Source organism: Balaenoptera borealis, assembly GCF_965194805.1.
Source record: "Balaenoptera borealis genome assembly, chromosome: 2".
NCBI classification, from domain to species: Eukaryota; Metazoa; Chordata; class Mammalia; order Artiodactyla; family Balaenopteridae; genus Balaenoptera; species Balaenoptera borealis.
The window spans coordinates 165,062,964-165,083,569 of record NC_138867.1 but is presented as its reverse complement, the minus strand read 5'-3'; the positions used below and the strand labels follow the sequence as shown (position 1 = coordinate 165,083,569).

Genomic DNA, 20,606 nt, shown 5'->3' with positions numbered 1-20,606 from the left:
GAGTGGGATTGCTGGATCATATGGCGGTTCTATTTTTAGTTTTCTGAGAAACCTCCATACTGATTTCCACAGTGGCTGCACCAATTTACAGCCTCATCAACAGTGTACGAGTGTTCCCTTTTCTCCACTTTCTTGCCAACATTTGTTATTTGTGGTCTTTTTGATGATAGCCATTCTGTCAGGTATGAGGTCAGGAATCTTACCATGATAGCTGGGAGCACGAAGTACGCAGCAAGTGTATTTTCCCAGGGTTAGGGGTTTTTAGAGATTCCTCTCGAAATGGCTGACTATGGGACCCAGGAGAGGTAGCAAGTTATGAGAGGCAAAATTGTGGTTTCTTCTCTAGTGTTGAGTACAATGCTGACTATCATTTGGTTTCCTTAATATAAATCCTGCTTCTTTTTCTTAAGGTGGAAAAGTACTTAGAAAAATTATTAAACCTTAAGCTACTTGAACAAATTACATAAGAAAGACTTTTTAAATTCAGTTTTTTAGTTAACAGAAAATTTTTCCTAAAAATTACTTTTGGACTAGAGTCATGGTTGAAGGTGTAAACTGAATTATTTCTATTTTTGATGGCCTGATAAAAATTTATCAATGCCATTTCTTTTTTTTCTTTTACACAAAAGATATCATGCTTTATTTACTGTTCTGTTTCTTTTTTTCATTTATTGATATGTGTCTTGGAGATTTTTCAATGAGGGTATGTAAATATAAGCTTTTGCTTTAAAAAAAATTGTGATAAAATATACAGAACACACAATTTACCATTTTAACCATTTTAAGTGTACAGTTCATTGGTATTAAGTACATTCACATTCTTGTGCAACCATTACCACCATCCATCTCCAGAACATTCTTCATCTTCCCAAAGTGAAATGCTGTACCATTAAACAATAACTCCCCCCATCTCTCTCTCTCCCAAGCCCCTGGCAACTCCATCTACTTAATTATTCTTGCCAGGACTTTAATGTTGAATAAAAGTGGTAAGAGTTGGCATCCTTGTCTTGGTCCTGATATTAGAAGAAAAGCTTTCACGTTTTCACTGTTGAGTATGATGTTGGCTGTGGACTTGTCGTATATGTTCTTTATTATGCTGAGATATGTTTCCTCATTACCTACTTTGTTGAGAGTTTTTATCATAAATGGATGTTGAATTTTGTCACATGCATTTTCTGCATCTTTCGAGATGATCATATGATTTTTATCCTTCATTTTGCTAATGTGGTTTATCACGTTGACTTGCAGATGTTGAATCATCCTTGCATGCCTGGAGTAAACCCTATTTCATCATGGTGTATGATCCTTTCAGTGTATTGAATTCAGTTTGCTAATATTTGGTTGAAGATTTTTGCATCTATATTCATCAGGGATATAGGCCTGTAATTTTCTTTTCTTGTGGGATCCTTGTCTGGTTTTGTTATCAGGGTAATGCTGGCCTTGTAAAATGAGTTTGGAAGTGTTCCCTCCTCTTCTGTTTTTTGGAAGATGTTGAGAAGGATTGGTGTTGAGTTCCTCTTTAAATGTTTGGTAGGATTCACCAGTGAAGCCATCTATCTGGCCCTGGACTTTTGTTTGTTGGGAGGTTTTTGATTAGTGTTTGAATTGCCTTACTAGTAATTGGTCTGTTCAGATTTTGTATTGTTTTTTTAATAAATACTTTTTCCTTTTCTTTTTTTTAATATTTTTAAATTTTATTTACTGTTCATTCTGGCTGTGCCGGGTCTTAGTTGTGGCACTCGGGATCTTCACTGCGGCATGTTTAGCTTTGGCCTGCAGGATCTTTAGTTGCGGCGTGCAGGATCTTGGTTGTGGCATGTGAACTCTTAGTTGTGGCAGGCATGTGGGATCTAGTTCCCTGACCAGGGATCGAAGCCAGGGCCCCTGCATTGGGAGCATGGAGTCTTACCCACTGGACCACCAGGGAAGTCCCTAGATTTTGTATTTCTTAATGATTCAATCCGGTATGTTGTATGTTTCTAGGAATTTATCCATTTCTTTCATGATGTCCAAGTTGTTGGCATATAGTTAGTTGTTCATAGCAGTCTTTTATGACCCTTTGTATTTCTGTGGTATCAGTTGTAATGCCTCCTCTATCATTTCTGATTTTATTTGAGCCCTCTCATTTTCTTAGTGAGTCTAGCTAAAAGTTTGTCAGTTTTGTTTATCTTTTAAAGAACCAGCTCTTACTTCCACTGATTTTTTTCCCTTGTGTTTTTAGTCCTTGCTTCATTTCTTTCTGCTGTGAACTTTGTCTCTTATTACAGTCTTTGTCTTATAAAGTCTATTTTGTCTGCTATAACCATAGCTGCCCCAGCTTTCTTTTGGTTTCCATTTGCATGGAATATCTTTTTCTCCATACCTTCACTTTCAGTCTGTGGGTGTCCTTACATCTGAAGTGAATCTCTTGTAGGCAGTATATAGATGGGTCTTTTTTTTTTTTTTTTTTAAACCATTCAGCCACTCTCAGTCTTTTGATTGGATAATTTAGTCCATTTACATTTAAAGTAATTATTGATAGCTGTGTACTTATGGCCGTTTTGTTAGTTGTTTTCTGGCTGTTTTATAATTCCTCCGTTCCTTTCTTCTCTTGCTCTTTTCTTTTGTGATTTGATGATTTGCTATAGTGGTATGCCTAGATTCCCTTCTCTTTATTTTTTGTGTGTCTTCTATAGATTTTTGCTTTGTGGTTATCATGAGGCTTACATAAAATAACTTAGGGGAGTCTGTTTTAAGTTGATAACAACTTAAGTTTGAACACTTTATAAAGCTTTATATTTTTCCTCCTCCCCACAACACTCCCTGTCTCACTTCTTGGAATTTCCTGATAAAACTTTGACTCGTTCTTTGGTTTGTTGCTTGCCTCATATAGGACCCAGCCACAGGCTATTGACCAGTAAGATAGACTAAAAATGTTCCAACCTAGTGAGTTCCCTCCAGCTGTGAGAGTGAAATTGTTGATAGGCATGTCTTGCCCTTCCTGGGTTCATAGATCTAGGGGAGGAGGGTATATGGGAGAAGCTCTTGGTATGAATTGCAGAGACTCATGGTATTCTTACCCAAAGTTAAACAGTTTTCGTGAATAAATATTTTTAATTTTGTTGTATGCTTTTGGTCAGTTTCCAAGCTGAAATAGTTGTTTTTGACTATTTTGTCAGCTTTTTAAGTTTATTCTTGAGAAAAGATTTATTAACCTCTTTATTTGTCATGACAAGTAATTGGAAGTCCATGGTTGAATTTTAGTCAAGATATCCACCTGTGTAACCACCACCATAATCAAGATACAGAACACTTATCTCAGGAGGTACCCTTGTGCTCATTATCAGTCATTTCTCTCTCTCCCCCAGTCTGCCCTGAGGCAATTACTTGTTTGTTTTCTTTTCACTATTGATTATATTAGTCTTTTCTAGAATTTCATATACAGGCATACCTCAGATCTTGTGGTTCCTCACGCTGGTCAGAATGACTATCAAAAAGTCTACAAATAACAAATGCTGGAGAGAGTGTGGAGAAAAGGGAACCCTTTTACACTGTTGGTGGGAATGTAAATTGATGCAGCCACTATGGAAAACAGTATGGAGGTTCCTTAAAAAAGTAAAAGTAGAGATACCATATGATCCAGTAATCCTACTCCTAGGCATATATCCAGAAAAGATGAAAACTCTAATTTGACCTGCTATATAAAACAAAAAACAGAAAACAAAACCTCTAATTTGAGAAGATACAGACACCCCAATGTTCATAACAGCACTATTTACAATAGCCAAGACATGGAAACAACCTAGATGCCCATCAATAGATGATTGGTTTAAGAAGATGTGTGTGTGTGTGTGTGTGTGTGTGTGTGTGTGTGTGTGTGTGTGTGTAAAATGGAATATTACTCAGCCATGAAAATGAATGAAATAATGCCATTTGCAGCAACATGGATGGCCCTAGAGATTATCATACTAAGTGAAGTCAGACAGAAAGACAAGTATATTAATACTTATATGTGGAATCTAAAAAATAATACAAATGCATCTGTATATAAAACAGAAACAGGCTCACAGACATAGAAAACAAACTTATGGTTACCAGTGGGGAAAGGGAAGGGTGGGGAGGGATAAATTAGGAGTAGGGGATTAACAGATACAAACTACTATACATAAAATGGATAAGCAGCAAGGATTTACTGTATAACACAGGGAACAACAATATTTGGTATCTTATAATAACCTGTAAGGGAAAGTAATCTGAAAAAAAAAGCTGAATCACCTTGCTGTACACCTGAAACCAACACAGTATTGTAAATCATCTATACTACAGTAAAAAATTTATCTATTAGCTTAATATTTTCTTTTCTGTGTGATTTCTTCTATTTCTTCAAGACTTAAGTCATTTAAAAATATGCATTAAGAATAGAAATTTGTTTGTGTTTAGCTTCCATTCTTATGATAGGGAATGATTTTGTGAATGACTCTGGATTGGAAGTGTTTGGGTGTACATTTTATTACCATCCTTCCTTAATACTAGGATTGTACAGACTTTTTTTGATAATAAGATGTAACATTTCCCTTAGGAGTAATTGGATGATTAAACAATTTGAGAAGTTTGTAACACAGTTAAGGTTGTTCTTTTTATTTATTTTTTTAAAAATTGCTTTGCCTTAAAAAAAAAAATTAATTTGGTTGCGTTGGGTCTTAGTTGTGGCAGGCGGGCTCCTTAGTTGTGGCATGCGAACTCTTAGTTGCAGCATGCATGTGGGACCTAGTTCCCTGACCAGGGATCAAACCTGGGCCCGCTGCATTGGGAGCATGGAGTCATATCCACTACGTCACCAGGGAAGTCCCTAAGGTGGTTCTTTTATTTTTTTAAATAAATAAATTTATTTATTTATTTATTGGCCGTGTTGGGTCTTCGTTGCTGTGCACGGGCTTTCTCTAGTTGTGGCGAGTGGGGGCAACTCTTCATTGTGGTGCGTGGGCTTCTCATTGCGGTGGCTTCTCTTGTTGCGGAGCATGGGCTCTAGGCCCGCGGGCTTCAGTAGTTGTGGCACTCAGGCTCAGTAGTTGTGGCACACGGGCTTAGTTGCTCTGTGGCATGTGGGTCTTCCCGGACCAGGGCTCAAACCCGTGTCCCCTGCGTTGGCAGGTGGATTCTTAACCACTGTGCCACCAGGGAAGTCCTAAGGTTGTTCTTTTTAAATCAGTGACTATTTAAGTTATTGAGTCTCTGCTTTGGTTATAATGTAAAATCATCTGGGGAGGTTTTTTTTTTAATTTAGGTAGAATTCATAGAACATAAAATCCAACATTTTAGTCATTTTCAGGTGTATAATTTAATAGCTTTTCGTACATTCAAAATGTTGTGCAGCTATCACCACTTTCTAATTTTAAACATTTTCATCACCCCAAAAAGAAACCCTATAGTCATTAAGTAGTCACTCTATATTTCTCTTTCCTCCAACTTCTAGCAGTCTTAATCTGCTTTCTGTCTCTGTAGATTTGTCTATTCAGGATGTTTCATATAGACAGAATCATACAATATGTGGGCTTTTGTGTCTGGCTGCTTTCATTTAACATTGTTTTCAAGGTTTATCCATGTTGTAGCATGTATCAGTACTTTATTCCTTTTTAAGGCTGACCAGTATTCCATTTTATGGATGTCCCACATTTTGTGTATCCATTCCTCATTTGGGTTATTTACATTTTTTGGCTATTACGATTAAGGCTGTTATGAACATTTAAGTACAAGTTTTTTTCTGAATACTTTTCAATTTTCTTGGGTGTTTACCTGGGAGTAGAATTGCTAAGTGTATTTTAACTTTTTGAGGAATTGCCAAGCTATTTTCCACAGCAGCTGCAGAATTTTATATTCTCACAGTGGATGAAAGTTTTAATTTCTCTGCATCCTTGGGACTTCCCTGGTGGTGCAGTGGTTAAGAATCTGCCTGCCAACGCAGGGGACACGGGTTCGAGCCCTGGTCCGGGAAAATCCCACATGCCGCGGAGCAACCTAGCCCATGTGCCACAACTACTGAGCCTGTGCTCTAGAGCCTGTGAGCCACAGCTCCTGAGCCCGCGTGCCACAACTACTGAAGCCCACATGCCTAGAGCCGGTGCTCCGCAACAAGAGAAGCCGCCACAATGAGAAGCCCGTGCACTGCAATGAAGAGTAGCCCCTGCTTGCTGCAACTAGAGAAAGCCCTCACGCAGCAACAAAGACCCAACACAGCCAATAAATAAATAAATTTATAAAAATTCTCCACATCCTTGACAACATTTGCTGTTTTCTTAAAATAAAAAAAAAACCCCACAACTTTGAGATATGATTCACTTACCATATAATCCACCCACTTAAACTATACAATTGAAATTAAAAAACAGAACTGCCATATGATCCAGCAGTTTCACTTCCGAGTATTTACCTGAAGAAAACAAAAACACTAATTTGAAAAGATATATGCACACTAGTGTTAATTGAAGCATTAGTTACAGTAACCAAGATATGGAAGCAACCTAAATGTCCATTGATAGGTTAGTGGATAAAGAAGTTGTACACACACACACACACACACACACACACACACACACAGTGAAATATTACTGAGCCATAAAAAAATGAAATGTTGCCATTTGGAACAGCATAGATAGATCTAGAGAGCATTATGCTGAGTGAAATAAGTCTGACAGAAAAAGACAAGTACAGATGTGTGATCTCACTTATATGTGGAATCTAAAAAACAAAACAGACTCATAGATATAGAGAATAAACTGGTGGTTGCCAAAGGGGAGGGGGATTGGAGATGGGGCAAAATGGATGAAAGGGATTGAGGTACAAATCTCTAGTTATAAAATAAATAAACCATGAGGATGTAATAGCATAAGGAATATGGTCAGTAATATTTTAATAGTTTTGTATGGGGGCAGATGAGTTACTAGACTTATTATGGTGATCATTTCATAATGTATGCAAATGTCAAATCACTATCTAATGTACCTGAAAATAACATAATATTGTACATCAATTATATTTTCAATTAAAAAATATACAGTTGAAAAGTATAGAATTTTAAAACATTTTATCACCTCAAAAAAGAAATCTCTCTGTCCCTTAGTGGTTATTCTTCAACTCTTCCAATCCCCCCGTCCTTGACAACCAGTAATCTACTTTCTATGTTTATAGATTTGCTCCTCTGAATGTTTCATATAAGTGAAATCATATAATATGTGGGATTTTGTGACTGCCTTCTTTGACTAAACGTGTTTTCAAGGTTTATTCATGTTGTAGCCTGTATCAATACTTCATTCCTTCTTTTTTTCCCCCACAGTGACTGCACCATTTTACATTCTCATCAACAATATACTAGGATTCCAATTTCTCCGTATCCTCGTCAGCACTTGTTATTTTCCATTATTTTTTTTTATAGCGATCATTAGTGGGCTTTGCATTTGCCTGATGACTAATTATGTTGACCACCTTTTCATGTGCTTACTGGTCATTTATATATCTTCTTTGGAGAAATGTGTGTTCATATTCTTTGCCCATTTTATAGTTGGTTTATTTGCCCTTTTACTGTTGAGTTGCAAGAGTTCTTTATATATTCTGTATACAGTTCCTTTATTACATAGATGTTTTGCAAATATTTTCCCCATTCTTTATTATTTTTTTAAACTTTTCTTAAAATTATGGTTTGGAGCACAAAGGTTTTTTTTAAAATTTTTTTAAAAAATTAATTTATTTATTTTTGGCTGTGTTGGGTCTTCGTTTCTGTGCGAGGGCTTTCTCTAGTTGCGGCAAGCGGGGGCCACTTTTCATCGCGGTGCACGGGCCTCTCACTATCGCGGCCTCTCTTGTTGCGGAGCACAGGCTCCAGACGCGCAGGCTCACTAGTTGTGGCTCACGGGCCTAGTTGCTCCGCGGCATGTGGGATCTTCCCAGACCAGGGCTCGAACCCGTGTCCCCTGCATTGGCAGGCAGATTCTCAACCACTGCGCTACCAGGGAAGCCCCCACAAAGGTTTTTAATAACATGAAGCCCAGTTTATCTGTTCTTTCTTTTGTTGCTTATGCCTTTTTAAAAACTACATTTGTTTATTTTATTTATCTATTTTTGGCTGCATTGGGTCTTTGTTGCTGCACACAGGCTTTCTTTAGTTGTGGCAAGCGGGGGCTGCTCTTCATTGCGGTGCGTGTGCTTCATTGCGATGGCTTCTCTTTTGCAGAGCATGGGTTCTAGGCATGCAGGCTTCAGTAGTTGTTGCACGTGCACTCAGTAGTTGTGGATCACGGGCTCTAGAGTGCAGGCTCAGTAGTTGTGGCGCATGGGCTTAGTTGCTGTGTGGCATGTAGGATCTTCCCGGACCAGGGCTTGAACCCATGTCCCATGCATTGGCAGGTGGATTCTTAACCACTGCGCCACCAGGGAAGTCCCATTGTTGCTTATGCTTTTGATGTCAAATTTAACAAACTATTGCCTGTCCAAGATGACAAAACTTTATGTATATGTTTTGCTTAAGAATTTTATAGGTTTTGCTCTTTCATTCAGGTCTTTGATCCATTTATTTCGTGCAGTTCTTTATTATGTGAGGTAGAGGTCCAGTTTCATTCTTTTGCATTTGGATATCTGGTTGTCCCAGTTCCATTTGTTGAAGAGACTTATATTTTGTCCATTGAATTATCTTGGTACTTTTGTTGAAAGCAATTGATAGCAAATGTGTGGGTGTTTTCTTGACTCTCACATAATGAATAGTTCTTCTATTCCATTTATCTTTATTTCTATTCTTGTGCCAGTGCCACACGGTCTTGATGGTGTAGCTTTGTAGTAAGTTTTGAAATTGAGATGTGTGAGTCCTTCAGCTTTGTTCCTTTTTTTCAAGATTGTTTTGGCTATTCTGGGACCTCTGTTTTTCCATGTGAATTTTAAGATCAACTTGTCTATGTCTACAAAAAAGCCAATAGGAATTGTATTAGGGATTATGTTGTATCTGTAGAGCAATGTGGGGAATATTGCTGTCTTAACAATGTCAAGTCTTCCAATTCATGAACATGGGATGTCTTTGCATTTACTTAGAACTTTTATATCTTTCAACAATATCTTAAAGTTTTCAGTTGCAGGTCTTGCACTTTTGTTAAATTTTGTTAAGAATTTTATTATCATTATTATTTAAGAATTTTATTATTCTTGATGGTATTAAAAATGGAATTTAAAAATTTCATTTTTGGATTATTTATTGCTAGTAGATAGCAGTATAATTGATTTTTGTATATTTACCTTGTATCCAGCAATCTTGCTGAACTTGTTCATTAGTTATAACAGTTTTTTAGTGGATTTCTTAGTTCTTTTTTTTAAAATACAAGATCATGCCATCTACAAAAGGCAGTAGTTTTACTTCTTCCTTTCCTATTTGGATGTCTTTTATTTCTTCTTCTTGCTTAATTGACCTGTCTAGAGCCTCCAGTATAATGTTCAATAGAAATGATGAAAGCAGACATTCTTGTCTTGTTCCTGTCCTAAGAGGAAAGCATTTTGTCTTTCACCTTTAAGTATGATATTAGCAGTGGGTATTTTGAAGATGTCCTTTATTGGGTTGAGGCATTGGTATTAAAAAAAAAAACTTTTAGGGCTTCCCTGGTGGCGCAGTGGTTGAGAATCTGCCTGCCAATGCAGGGGACACGGGTTCGTGCCCCGGTCCAGGAAGATCCCACATGCCGCGGAGCGGCTAGGCCCGTGAGCCACAATTACTGAGCCTGCACGTCTGGAGACTGTGCTCCGCAACGGGAGAGGCCGCGATAGTGAGAGGCCCGCGCACCGCGATGAAGAGTGGCCCCCGCTCTCCGCAACTGGAGAAAACCCTCGCACAGAAACGAAGACCCAACACAGCCAAAATAAATAAACAAATAAATAAATAAATTTATTAAAAAAAAAAACTTTTAAATAAATAATAATATACAGTCAAGAGAACCAGTTATTTAAGTTAATGTTTAAAGAACTAGGATAAATTATTGTATTTTTCCTATTGAAATATCGCTGAAGAGATGAGATTTATATATTTATATATGTATTTTTTCCTTTATAGAAAAAAATACAAATCTTAATGAGTAGTAGAAGAGGTCAGAAATCCAGTTTTACTTCTGTTAGATGCGTATCTTTTTTTTTTACATGACCAAATTACAAATAGCATCTAAAAAACTTATACTTTAAGTAAATTATTTTTCCTTGTATTTCAGACAAAAAGATGCCACGGAGAAGGAAAAAAGTTAAAGAAGTCTCTGAAGCTCAGAACCTGGAGAAGAAAGATATAGAAACTACCAGTTCTGTCAATGTGAAGAAGAAGCGTAGACTAGAGGATGCATTCATTGTGATATCTGATAGTGATGGAGAGGTCAGTATTATGAAGAGTAGAGCTCCAGGTCTCAAACTAGGCCTCCTTATCTATGACTAGTTTGTTTTGTGAGACTATACCTTAATGACACCATGCAGTTTTTTTTTTTTTTTTTTAATTTTAAAAAAAATTTTAAATTTTTTTAAGGTTTTTTTTTTTGATGTGGACCATTTTAAAGTCTTTATTGGATTTGTTACAATATTGCTTCTGTTTTATGTTTTGGTTTCTTGGCTGTGAGGCATGTGAGATCTTAGCTCCCCGACCAGGGATCAAGCCCACACCCCCTGCATTGGAAAGCGAAGTTTTAACCACTGGACCGCCAGGGAAGTCCTGACCATGCAGTTTTTACTTAGCTTCATTTTGATTTGTAAATGGAATTAAGAATTACTTAAAAGAAAGAAATCATACTGTTTGATTGAGGATGGATCGTAGTTCCTCAGTTTTATATTAACTGAAGGTGATATTTTAAAACTATTTGAATAAATTAGATGTGAATCTTAATTTTCATATGTCTGGAAAATGAGAGAAAGACAGTGGAAATGCCTTTTAAGTCTCTAGATGTACTCTGTCCAATGTGGTAGCAACTAGTCACCTGTAGCTATTTAAATTTAAATTAATTAAAATTAAATACAAGGAAAAATCAGTTCCTCTCTTGCACTAGTCACCTCTAGTACCTGCTGTGTTAGCACAGGTATACAACATTTCCTTCATTGTAGAAAGCTTTGTTGGACAGTGCTGTAATAGATCTTAACATCTTTCCTTTGTTCCCTATTTCCATTTGTTAATTGGAGATTTGTACCTGTCTATAGGTCACATCCAGTAAGGCAGTGAAGTAAGTCATAGTTTTTTCCTCTAAGTTTACCTCTCGCTCTTTATCTTCTATCTCATTTGATGGTAGAACCACTCATTTACGTCAAGTTATAAAGCTCAGAATTATCCCTAACTCTTTCCTCTATCTCATGTTTTATACCTAATCATTCACCACAACCTTTAGCTTTTTTAATATGATTTTTCTTTTTTTTTTAAAATTTAATTTATTTTTATTTTAGGCTGTGTCGGGTCTTTGTTGCGGCATGCGGGATCTTCGTTGTGGCGCTCAGGCTTCTCTCTAGTTGTGGTGTGAGGGTTTTCTCTCTCTGATTGTGGCGCATGGGCTCCAGAGCGTGTTGGTCTTTGTAGTTGTGGCTCTCGGGCTCCAGAGCACGTGGGCTCTGTAGTTTGAGGCACACGGTTCTCTAGTTGAGGTGTGCAGGCTCAGTAGTTGCCCTGTGGCATGTGGGATCTTAGTTCCCGGACCAGGGATCAAACCCGCATCCCCTGCATTGGGAGGCAGATTCTTTACCACTGGACCAGCAGGGAAGTCCCACATCCTTTAATGTTTAACCTTTTAAATGACACTCAAATCTGTCCTTCCTGTTCCATTTTTCATTTCTTTTCTTGATCATTTGTTATTTGAGTTCTTATAGCAAACTCTTAACTTGCTTCTCTGCCTTCAGTTTTTTCTCTCTAAATTTCACTTAGCTTACTCCAGCTTTCTTCTAAGAATTTAAATTTTAGATCTTTGTACTTGCTTGCTTAGAAATCCTTGACTCCATAATCCCCACAAAATCAGTTTAGAATTTTAATGTGGTATACTCTATCAGAACCTTTACAGTCTGAATAGTCTCATTTATATTCTTATCAGCAGTGTGTTAATTTCCTTGTTCCCTGCAAAGACTATTATGACATTTTTTATTTTTCCCAACTTGATAATCAGAAGTATGTTTTTAATAATAAGCAAGATGGAACATTTTTTCATATTTCTGTTGGATATTTGTTTTTTTGGGGGGGAACTTTCTTGTAGTCTGATTTTTAATTAGGATTTTGTCTAAATAGTTCTTTTTTAAAGTATAAAAGTATAAAGAAGAGAACAATCCATTGATTCTACTATTTGGATAACTAAACTTAATATTGACAAGAATAAAATAGTTATACACATACAGATATATTAAAAAGTTATATACATACCTGTTAAAAAATCAAAACAGAATAAAAACAGTTCAAAAGTGTTTGAAAATAAAACAGTATAGAAAGGTATAAAATGAGGATGTACACCTGAGTCAGTGTACATTTAATGAAAGGTAACAGTTTCTTCTGTATTTTTCCAGAAAAAAAAAATCTTTATACAGAATACCATCAATAAAAACTTTTACAGGAAAGGAATCATGTGACACATAATGTTTTGCTTTTTCACTTAATATTACTTGTAGATCTTTCTATAACAGCACATACAGATTTATCTCATTAAATTTTTAAAAATTGTCAAATATATTGTATGTACAGGAGATTGCATAATATGTAAATGCATAGTCTAAAAAAAAGAATCTGAACACCTATAGTCACCATATTTGAAGCCCTCTTGACTTAGTGTGGACCCTCCCCAAATGCATCTCTTTCCACACATACAGAGGTAACTACTATATTTATCTTTCCATTCTTTTCTTTACATTGCTACCACATTTACATGTATCTCTAAACAGTGTACATATATATTGAAAAACTTGAGTCTCAGTGGTTAGGCACTTCTACCAATGTTTTTCAGCAATCTGTCCTTTCTCCAAAGATTTGAAATTTCACCTTTATTGTAAACTAAAATCTTGTCTGTAAATAGGTTAGTTTTTGGATTTTCTATTTTGTTCCATTGATCTATAACATATTTTTGAAATAAATATTCAGTTGATTATCTTATGTTTTTTAGGTAGGGACTTATATCTGCTAATAATGATAATTTTTCTCTTTTCCTTTCTAGTGTTTACAGTTAACTTTTTTGCTTGTTTTATTGCATTGACTATAGACTCCACAATAATGTTGATTGATAATCAGTGATAGAGTACATCTTTATCTTGATCTTGAATTTAATTGTGGAAGTATTCTGATGTTTTGCTATTCGTTTCATATTTCTGTTCTTTATTATGTTTCAGAAATATTCTTTAACTGCTTATTTACTGTTAGTATTTTTAGAAATGTATGTTTAATCAAATGTTTAATCAAATTTCATTATTTAGCAAGATGATGATACAGTTTTTCTCCTATTATCAGTTAATATTATATGTTAATACATTTTTAAATTTTGGAACATCTTCGCATTTCTGGAGTAAATCTTACTTGGTCATGATGTATTACATTAACATAATATTGAATTTTCTTTCTCGGTATATCATTTATGAGTTTGCATCTGTATTTCTAGTGGCGTTTGTTTTATGTAATTGTCTTTTTTTGGTATTGTTTTCATCAGATTTTAGGATTAGGTTTATGGTATAAAATAGAGGAAGCTTTTCATTATTTTAATGTTCTACCAGTTTAAATAGTAAAGGAATTTTCTGTTCTTTAAGGTTTACTAGGATTTGTTCATAAAACTGGTCTACCAACTAACTTTTAATATTACTTTATGTTCTTTTAGTATCTCGGTATTTTTGTGCATTTTTAAAAAAGACTTTGTCTTACAATGCAAAAAAGTAGTTGGTAGAGTCATTCTTTTGGCCTGTGAGTTTAAAATTAAATGAATTACTTGATATTTCTTCTGCTCTTTGCACTGCTGACAGCACTAACTTTAATTTATTCTTCAGCTTAGTTGTCAATTTCTTTGGGGGGCGGTCCTTGCAGATCTTCCAAGACTGGGGTCAGTTGGCCATCTCTTGTGCCCTCATAGAACCTATATTTCTGTAGTATTGATTGTCACACCGTTTTGAAACTGCCGCTGTGTTTTTCTGCCTTTAACACTAGACCATGATTTCCTAGAGGTTAGGAATTTTGTATCTTAAATACCTAACAATAGTGCTTGGCCTGTATTAGTAGACGTTATCAAAAAATACCTGTATTAAGTTTTACTTGTTGGTGCTGCTGTTTTATTTATTTCAATATTTCTTCAAGAAAACGTTCTAGTTCTCTGGTGCAAAAGAAGCCAGGAAATGTCTTACTTTTTTCTTCCTTCCTTCCTTCCTTCTTTCCTTCCTTCCTTCCTTCCTCCCTCCCTTTCTTTTTTAAATTGAAGTATAATTGATTTACAATGTTGTGTTAATTACTGCTGTACAGAAAAGTGATTCAGTTTTTTATATATGTATGTATATATACATTCTTTTTAAAAAATATTCTTTTCCATTGTGGTTTATCATAGGATACCAGATATAGTTCTCTGTGCTATACAGTAGGAGCTTGTTGTTTATCCACTCTATATATAAAGTTTACATCTGCTAACCCCAACCTCCCACTCCATCCCTCCCCCAACCCCCTCCCCCTTTGGCAACCACCAGTCTGTTCTCTATGTCCGTGATTTTGTTTCTGTTTCATAGATAGGTTCGTGTTGTATTTTAGATTCCACACGTAAGTGGTATCATATGGTATTTGTCTTTCTCTTTCTGACTTACTTCACTCAGTATGATAATCTTTAGTTGCATCCATGTTGCTGCAAATGGCATTATTTCGTTCTTTTTTATGGCTGAGTAGTATTCCATTGTATATATGTATCACATCTCCTTTCTCCACTCATCTGTTGATGGACATTTAGGTTGTTTCCATGTCTTGGCTATTGTGAATAGTGCTGCTATGAACATGGGGGTGCATGTATCTTCTTTTTAATAAATTTATTTATTTTATTTTGTCTGCGTTGGGTCTTCGTTGCTTCACATGGGCTTTCTGTAGTTGCGGCGAGCGGGGGCTACTCTTCGTTGTGGTGTGCAGGCCTCTCATTGCGGTGGCTTCTCTTGTTGTGGAGCACAGACTCTAGGTGCGTGGGCTTTAGTAGTTGTGGCACGTGGGCTCAGTAGTTGTGGCTCACGGGCTCTAGAGCACAGGCTCAGTAGTTGTGGTGTATGGGCTTAGTTGCTCCGTGGCATGTGGGATCTTCCGGCCCAGGGATCGAACCCATGTTCCCTGCATTGGCAGGGGGATTCTTTTTTTTTTTTTAAAGTTTAATTTTTTAAATTTATTTATGGCTGTGTTGGGTCTTCGTTTCTGTGTGAGGGCTTTCTCTAGTTGTGGCAAGTGGGGTCCACTCTTTATCGCAGTGCACGGGCCTCTCACTATCGCGGCCTCTCTTGTTGCGGAGCACAGGCTCCAGACGCGCAGGCTCAGTAATTGTGGCTCACGGCCCTAGTTGCTCCGCGGCATGTGGGATCTTCCCAGACCAGGGCTCGAACCCGTGTCCCCTGCACTGGCAGGCAGACTCTCAACCACTGCGCCACCAGGGAAGCCCCTGGCAGGCGGATTCTTAACCACTGTGCCACCAGGGAAGTCCTCACAGGAATTTTGAGAGAAATTAAATGAGGTGATGTATTTGAAGTACCTGACACATAATAAGTCTGCAGTACATAGTAACTGTTTATTAAAAGCTTCTATTTTATGATATAAGCGGTAGACATATTGTAAGAAACACATTTATATAAGAGAGTACAAAAAGCGTGCTATATCATGAAATCACTTCTTTGATACCAGTTGGATCATGTGCCTCACTGCCTGAAGAAAGATGCACATAAGGGTCAGTAACCAGTTGGATTCTGTTGGTCCCAAAACGATCCATGGGGCCAGTTAATGAATTGGATCTACAGTTGATCCTTGAACAACACAGGTTTGAACTGCGTAAGTCCACTTATACATGGATTTTTTTCAATAGTAAATATTACTGTATTACGTGATCTGTGGTTGGTTGAACCTGCAGATACAGAAACGCAGTTATGGAGGATTTGCAGATATGGAGGAACCGTGTATATAAAGGGTGCCGCCTGTAAGTTATACACAGATTTTTGACTCTGCGGAGGGTCGGTACCCATAACCCCCCTCGTTGTTCAGGGTCCAACTGTATTTATTCTTGTCTTCTTCAGTCTTCAATTCCCCATTTTCAAGATTCTCAGTTGTAAATTTGAAGTATTTCAGTTGGATAAGTTTTAGCTTTCCTGGAAATGGAAAGATAAATTCCTGTCTGCCATTTTTTCTCCATCTTTTAGAGAATAGTTTTTTGAATCTCGTAGCATTTGTTTTGTTGTTAGTATCTGTTCAACCCTTTATGAAAGAGAGCTCAGGCATCACTATGTGCTCTAAAAGTAAAACCATCTGAGAGTTTTTTTTTTTTTTTTCATCTGAGAGTTTTAATCAGGAATGGGTATTGGATTTTGTCAAATGTTTTTTTTTTCTTTTTTTTTTTAACATCTTTATTGGAGTATAATTGCTTTACAATGGTGTGTTAGTTTCTGCTTTATAACAGAGTGAATCAGCTATACATATACATATATCCCCTCCCTCTTGCGTCTCCCTCCCACCCTCCCTATCCCACCCCTCTAGGTGGTCACAAAGCACCAAGCTGATCTCCCTGTGCTATGTGGCTGCTTCCCACTAGCTATCTATTTTACATTTGGTACTGTATATATGTCCATGGCACTCTCTCACTTCGTCCCAGCTTACCCTTCCCCCTCTCCGTGTCCTCAAGTCCATTCTCTATGTCTGCGTCTTTATTCCTGTCCTGCCCCTAGGTTCTTCAGAACCATTTTTTTATATTCCATATATATGTGTTAGCATACAGTATTTGTTTTTCAAATGTTTTTTCTTAGTGTATGACATGAAGTTATAATTTTTCTTCTTCAGTCTGGCAGAGTGGTGAATTACATTGATCTTTGAATATTAAATCAATCCAGCATTCTTGGGATAAACTTCCCTTGCTCCTGATGTTGGATTTGATTTGCTAAAATTTCATTTAGGATTTTTACACGTATCTTCATGAGGGTTATTGGTTTGTAGTTTTCTTATAATGTCTTTATCTGGTTTTGATGTCAGGGTAATTTTGGCTTTATAGAATGAGTTAGGAAATGTATCCTCTTCAGTTTTTTAGAAGAGTTTATATTATTTCTAACTTAAATGTTTGATAGAATTTGCCAGTAAAATCATCTGGGCTTGAAGTTTTGTTTGTGGAAAGGATTTTAACTACAATTTCAACTTCATTAATACATATAATGCTATTAAAGTTATCTCTTTTCTTGAGTAAGCTTTGATTGTATCTTTCAAGGAATTTGTCCATTTCAACTACATTGTTGAATTTCTTGTTATAAATAGTTGTTTATAATATTTCGTTGTTATACCTTTTGAAATCTGTAGAATGTATGGTGATAACACCTCTCTTATTCCTGATACAGCTCTTTCTTCTTCATCTTGATCGGCCTGGTTTATCACTTTTGCCTTCACTGATTTTCTGTTTAATTTTTCTGTTTTCAGTTTAATTGATTTCTACTTTGATCTTTATTTCCTTTCTTCTGCTTATTTTATTTTTAATTTTTATTATTTATTTATAAAAATATTTGTTTATTTTGGCTGCACCGGGTCTTAGTTGCAGCACGCGGGATCTTTAGTTGCGGCATGCAGACTTCTTAGTTGCGACATGCGGACTTCTTAGTTGTGGCATGCGGACTGTTAGTTGCAGCATGCATGCGGGATCTAGTTCCCCAACCAGGGATCAAACCCGGGCCCCCTGCATTGGGAGTGCAGAGTCTTACCCACTGGACCACCAGGGAAGTCCCTCTTCTGCTTAGTTTAGTTTTCTCTTTTGATTCTACTTTCTTAAGTGGAAGCTAAGGTCAAGCTAAGCAAGAGACCTTCTTTTCTAATATAGGTGTTTAATGCTGTAATTTTTGCTTAAGAACTACTAAAGCATCCCACAAATTCTTTACATGTTGTGTTTTCATTTTCATTTAATTCAAAAATACTTTCTAATTTCCCTTTGATTTCTTCTTTGATCCATGGGTTATTTAGAGGTGCAACATTTAGTTTTTAAATACTTGGAAATTTTTCTAGGTTTTTCTGTTAGTTATTTCTGATTAAATTACATTGGTCATATATACTTTGTACATTTGAATCCTTTTTAAATTGATTGAAACTTGTTTTATGACCTAGAATATCATTTATCTTGGTAAATATTCTGTGTGTACTTGAGAAGAATGTGTATTTGGGTGATGTTTTCTATAAATGTCAATCTGGTCAAGTTGGTTGATAATGTTGTCAAATTTACTATATCCTTATTGTTTTTCTGCAAATATTCTACAAATATTTTGAGGGAAGTATTATAGCCTTTGACTATAATTGTGGATTTGCCTATTTCTCTTTTCAGTTCTGTCAATTTTTGTTTCATGTACTTTGAAGTTTTGTTATTAGGTGTGTGAACATTTAGGATTTTTGTCTCTTCTTGATTGAGCCCGTTATTGTTATGAAATAACCTTTTTTTAATCACTGGTGATAATCTTTGCTCTGATATTTACTTCTTATGACAGTAATATAGCTACTTCAGTTTTCTTTTCTTTTCTTTTCTTTCTTTCTTTTTTTTTTTTGGCTGCGCTGTGCGACTTGCAAGATTTTGCTTCCCCGATCAGGGATTGAATCCGTGTCCTCAGCAGTGGAAGCGTGGAGTCCTAACCACTGGACTGCTGGGGAGTTCCCTTCTTTTTTATTGATAGGGGAATTTTTTTTTTTTTTTGGCCGTGCCGTGCGGCATGCAGGATCTTAGTTCCCTGACCAGGGATCGAACCCATGCCCCTGCAGTTGAAGCATGGAGTCTTAACCACTGGACTGCCAGGGAAGTCCCCATAGGAAAATTCTTTAATAAAAACAAGTTTACATGTTAACATTTGTGGCTTAGCTGGAATAAATCTGTCCAAGTTAAAATTTTATTAAGGACCAAACATAGAATGACTGGTTTTTGTATAAAGTAATGGAATTCCCTCAAAACAATGGGTCTACTTCCATTTTAAGACCTCTGAAAAGCAAAATATCTAGTTATTAAAATAATTAAAACTTTTCACCTGTAGATGAAAATAGTTATCCATGAGGTTAAAGCATACAATGCATGTCACATGCAAATACCCTTTTTCTGGAACTTACAAACTGCAGGCCTAAAATTATAATTAAGCCATTTCCCCACATTTATTTAGTTTCAAAACATGAGAAGTATCTTTTAACTATAGAAAATTACCAAATGACCTAATGTTCAAAGTAATATTTTAGAAATGCTATCTTGTGTTAATATTGGTTCATCTTGATATGTAGTACATATATGTTAATATTACAGACTATTAAATACTAGTCACTCTTACTTTTTCTGCTGCCTAGAAGAAATAAATATTTCCATTCTTTGCAATTCTGTCACATATATAATATAGGACTGAGAATAAAATTCCCTTCTAATATAGCCATGTTTTGAACTAGCTTAGTTTCTTTATATGGTATTTACCTAGATTTACTGTACAGGCATCATGGATTGATTTTTTCCAGTTTAAAAAATACTACTTCAGTGACTTCCTTAATGAGTGTTCCTTAAAAAAAAAAAAAAACCTTCAAAACTTGAGACATTTCTCAAAAATAGACTTTTATCGTTTAGTTTTGAATTTTGTCCATTAGTGCTTATATAGGATCTTAGATGGTTGACTTCAAGAAGGTTAATAACCCTAAAGCCAGATTCATTCCTATAGTCCATTCTGCCCACTGCATGAAAGTCATATGATTTTACAGAACTCCCCAAATTGAAATTGTCTTCAGAAATAAGACTTTTGTATTTTGTAGGATTGTCACTTCAACTTTAGTTGGTTATCTGGTTGTGATACAAAAAGGCAAACAAACTACACATTGTTACAGAGAAGCAGTATAATGTAACACAATGTAGGAGATTAAGATGAACTTTTGATAAAAGGTAGAGAATCATTACTTCTATAGAAACAACGTTTTATCTGTCAAAATTCTTCAATTTCTGTAAAACCTATAATTTGTGAAAAGACAGTCTCTAAATCCAAGATTCTTAAAAACTATACACAGGGACTTCCCTGGTGGCGCAGTGGTTAAGACTCCATGCTCCCAATTCAGGGGGCCCGGGTTTGATCCCTGGTCAGGGAACTAGATCCCACATGCATGCCACAACTAAGAGTTTGCATGCCACAACTAAGGAGTGGTGAGCCGCAACTAAGGAGCCCACTGGCCACAATTAAAGAGCACATGTGCTGCAACTAAGGAGCCAGTGAGCCGCAACCAAGACCCAGTGCAACCAAATAAATAAAATAAATATTAAAAAAAAAAACTATGCATAAAAACCATAGTATTTGGGAAAAATGTTTATATAAATAGTTTTAAAAATGTAACTTCTGCTACTTTTGCTACTATGAATTACACATTAGCTAATTGAAAATATGCCACAATGTTCTGGAAAAACAATTTATCATTTTCTAAATGGATTTTCCCGACA

At 36.1% G+C, this 20,606-nt stretch overlaps 1 protein-coding gene across 4 annotated transcripts in view; it reads left to right on the top strand.

The window, feature by feature from the left end:
- UIMC1 (ubiquitin interaction motif containing 1) overlaps positions 1 to 20,606 on the top strand; it is a 135,310-nt gene that overhangs the window by 11,001 nt on the left and 103,703 nt on the right. For all 4 annotated transcript variants that reach the window (XM_082380531.1, XM_082380530.1, XM_082380528.1 and 1 more), the window contains exon 2: positions 10,209 to 10,363. In XM_082380531.1, coding sequence (XP_082236657.1) covers positions 10,217 to 10,363 — 147 coding nt within the window. In that variant the 5' untranslated portion in view covers positions 10,209 to 10,216. The remainder of the gene's footprint in view (positions 1 to 10,208; positions 10,364 to 20,606) is intronic.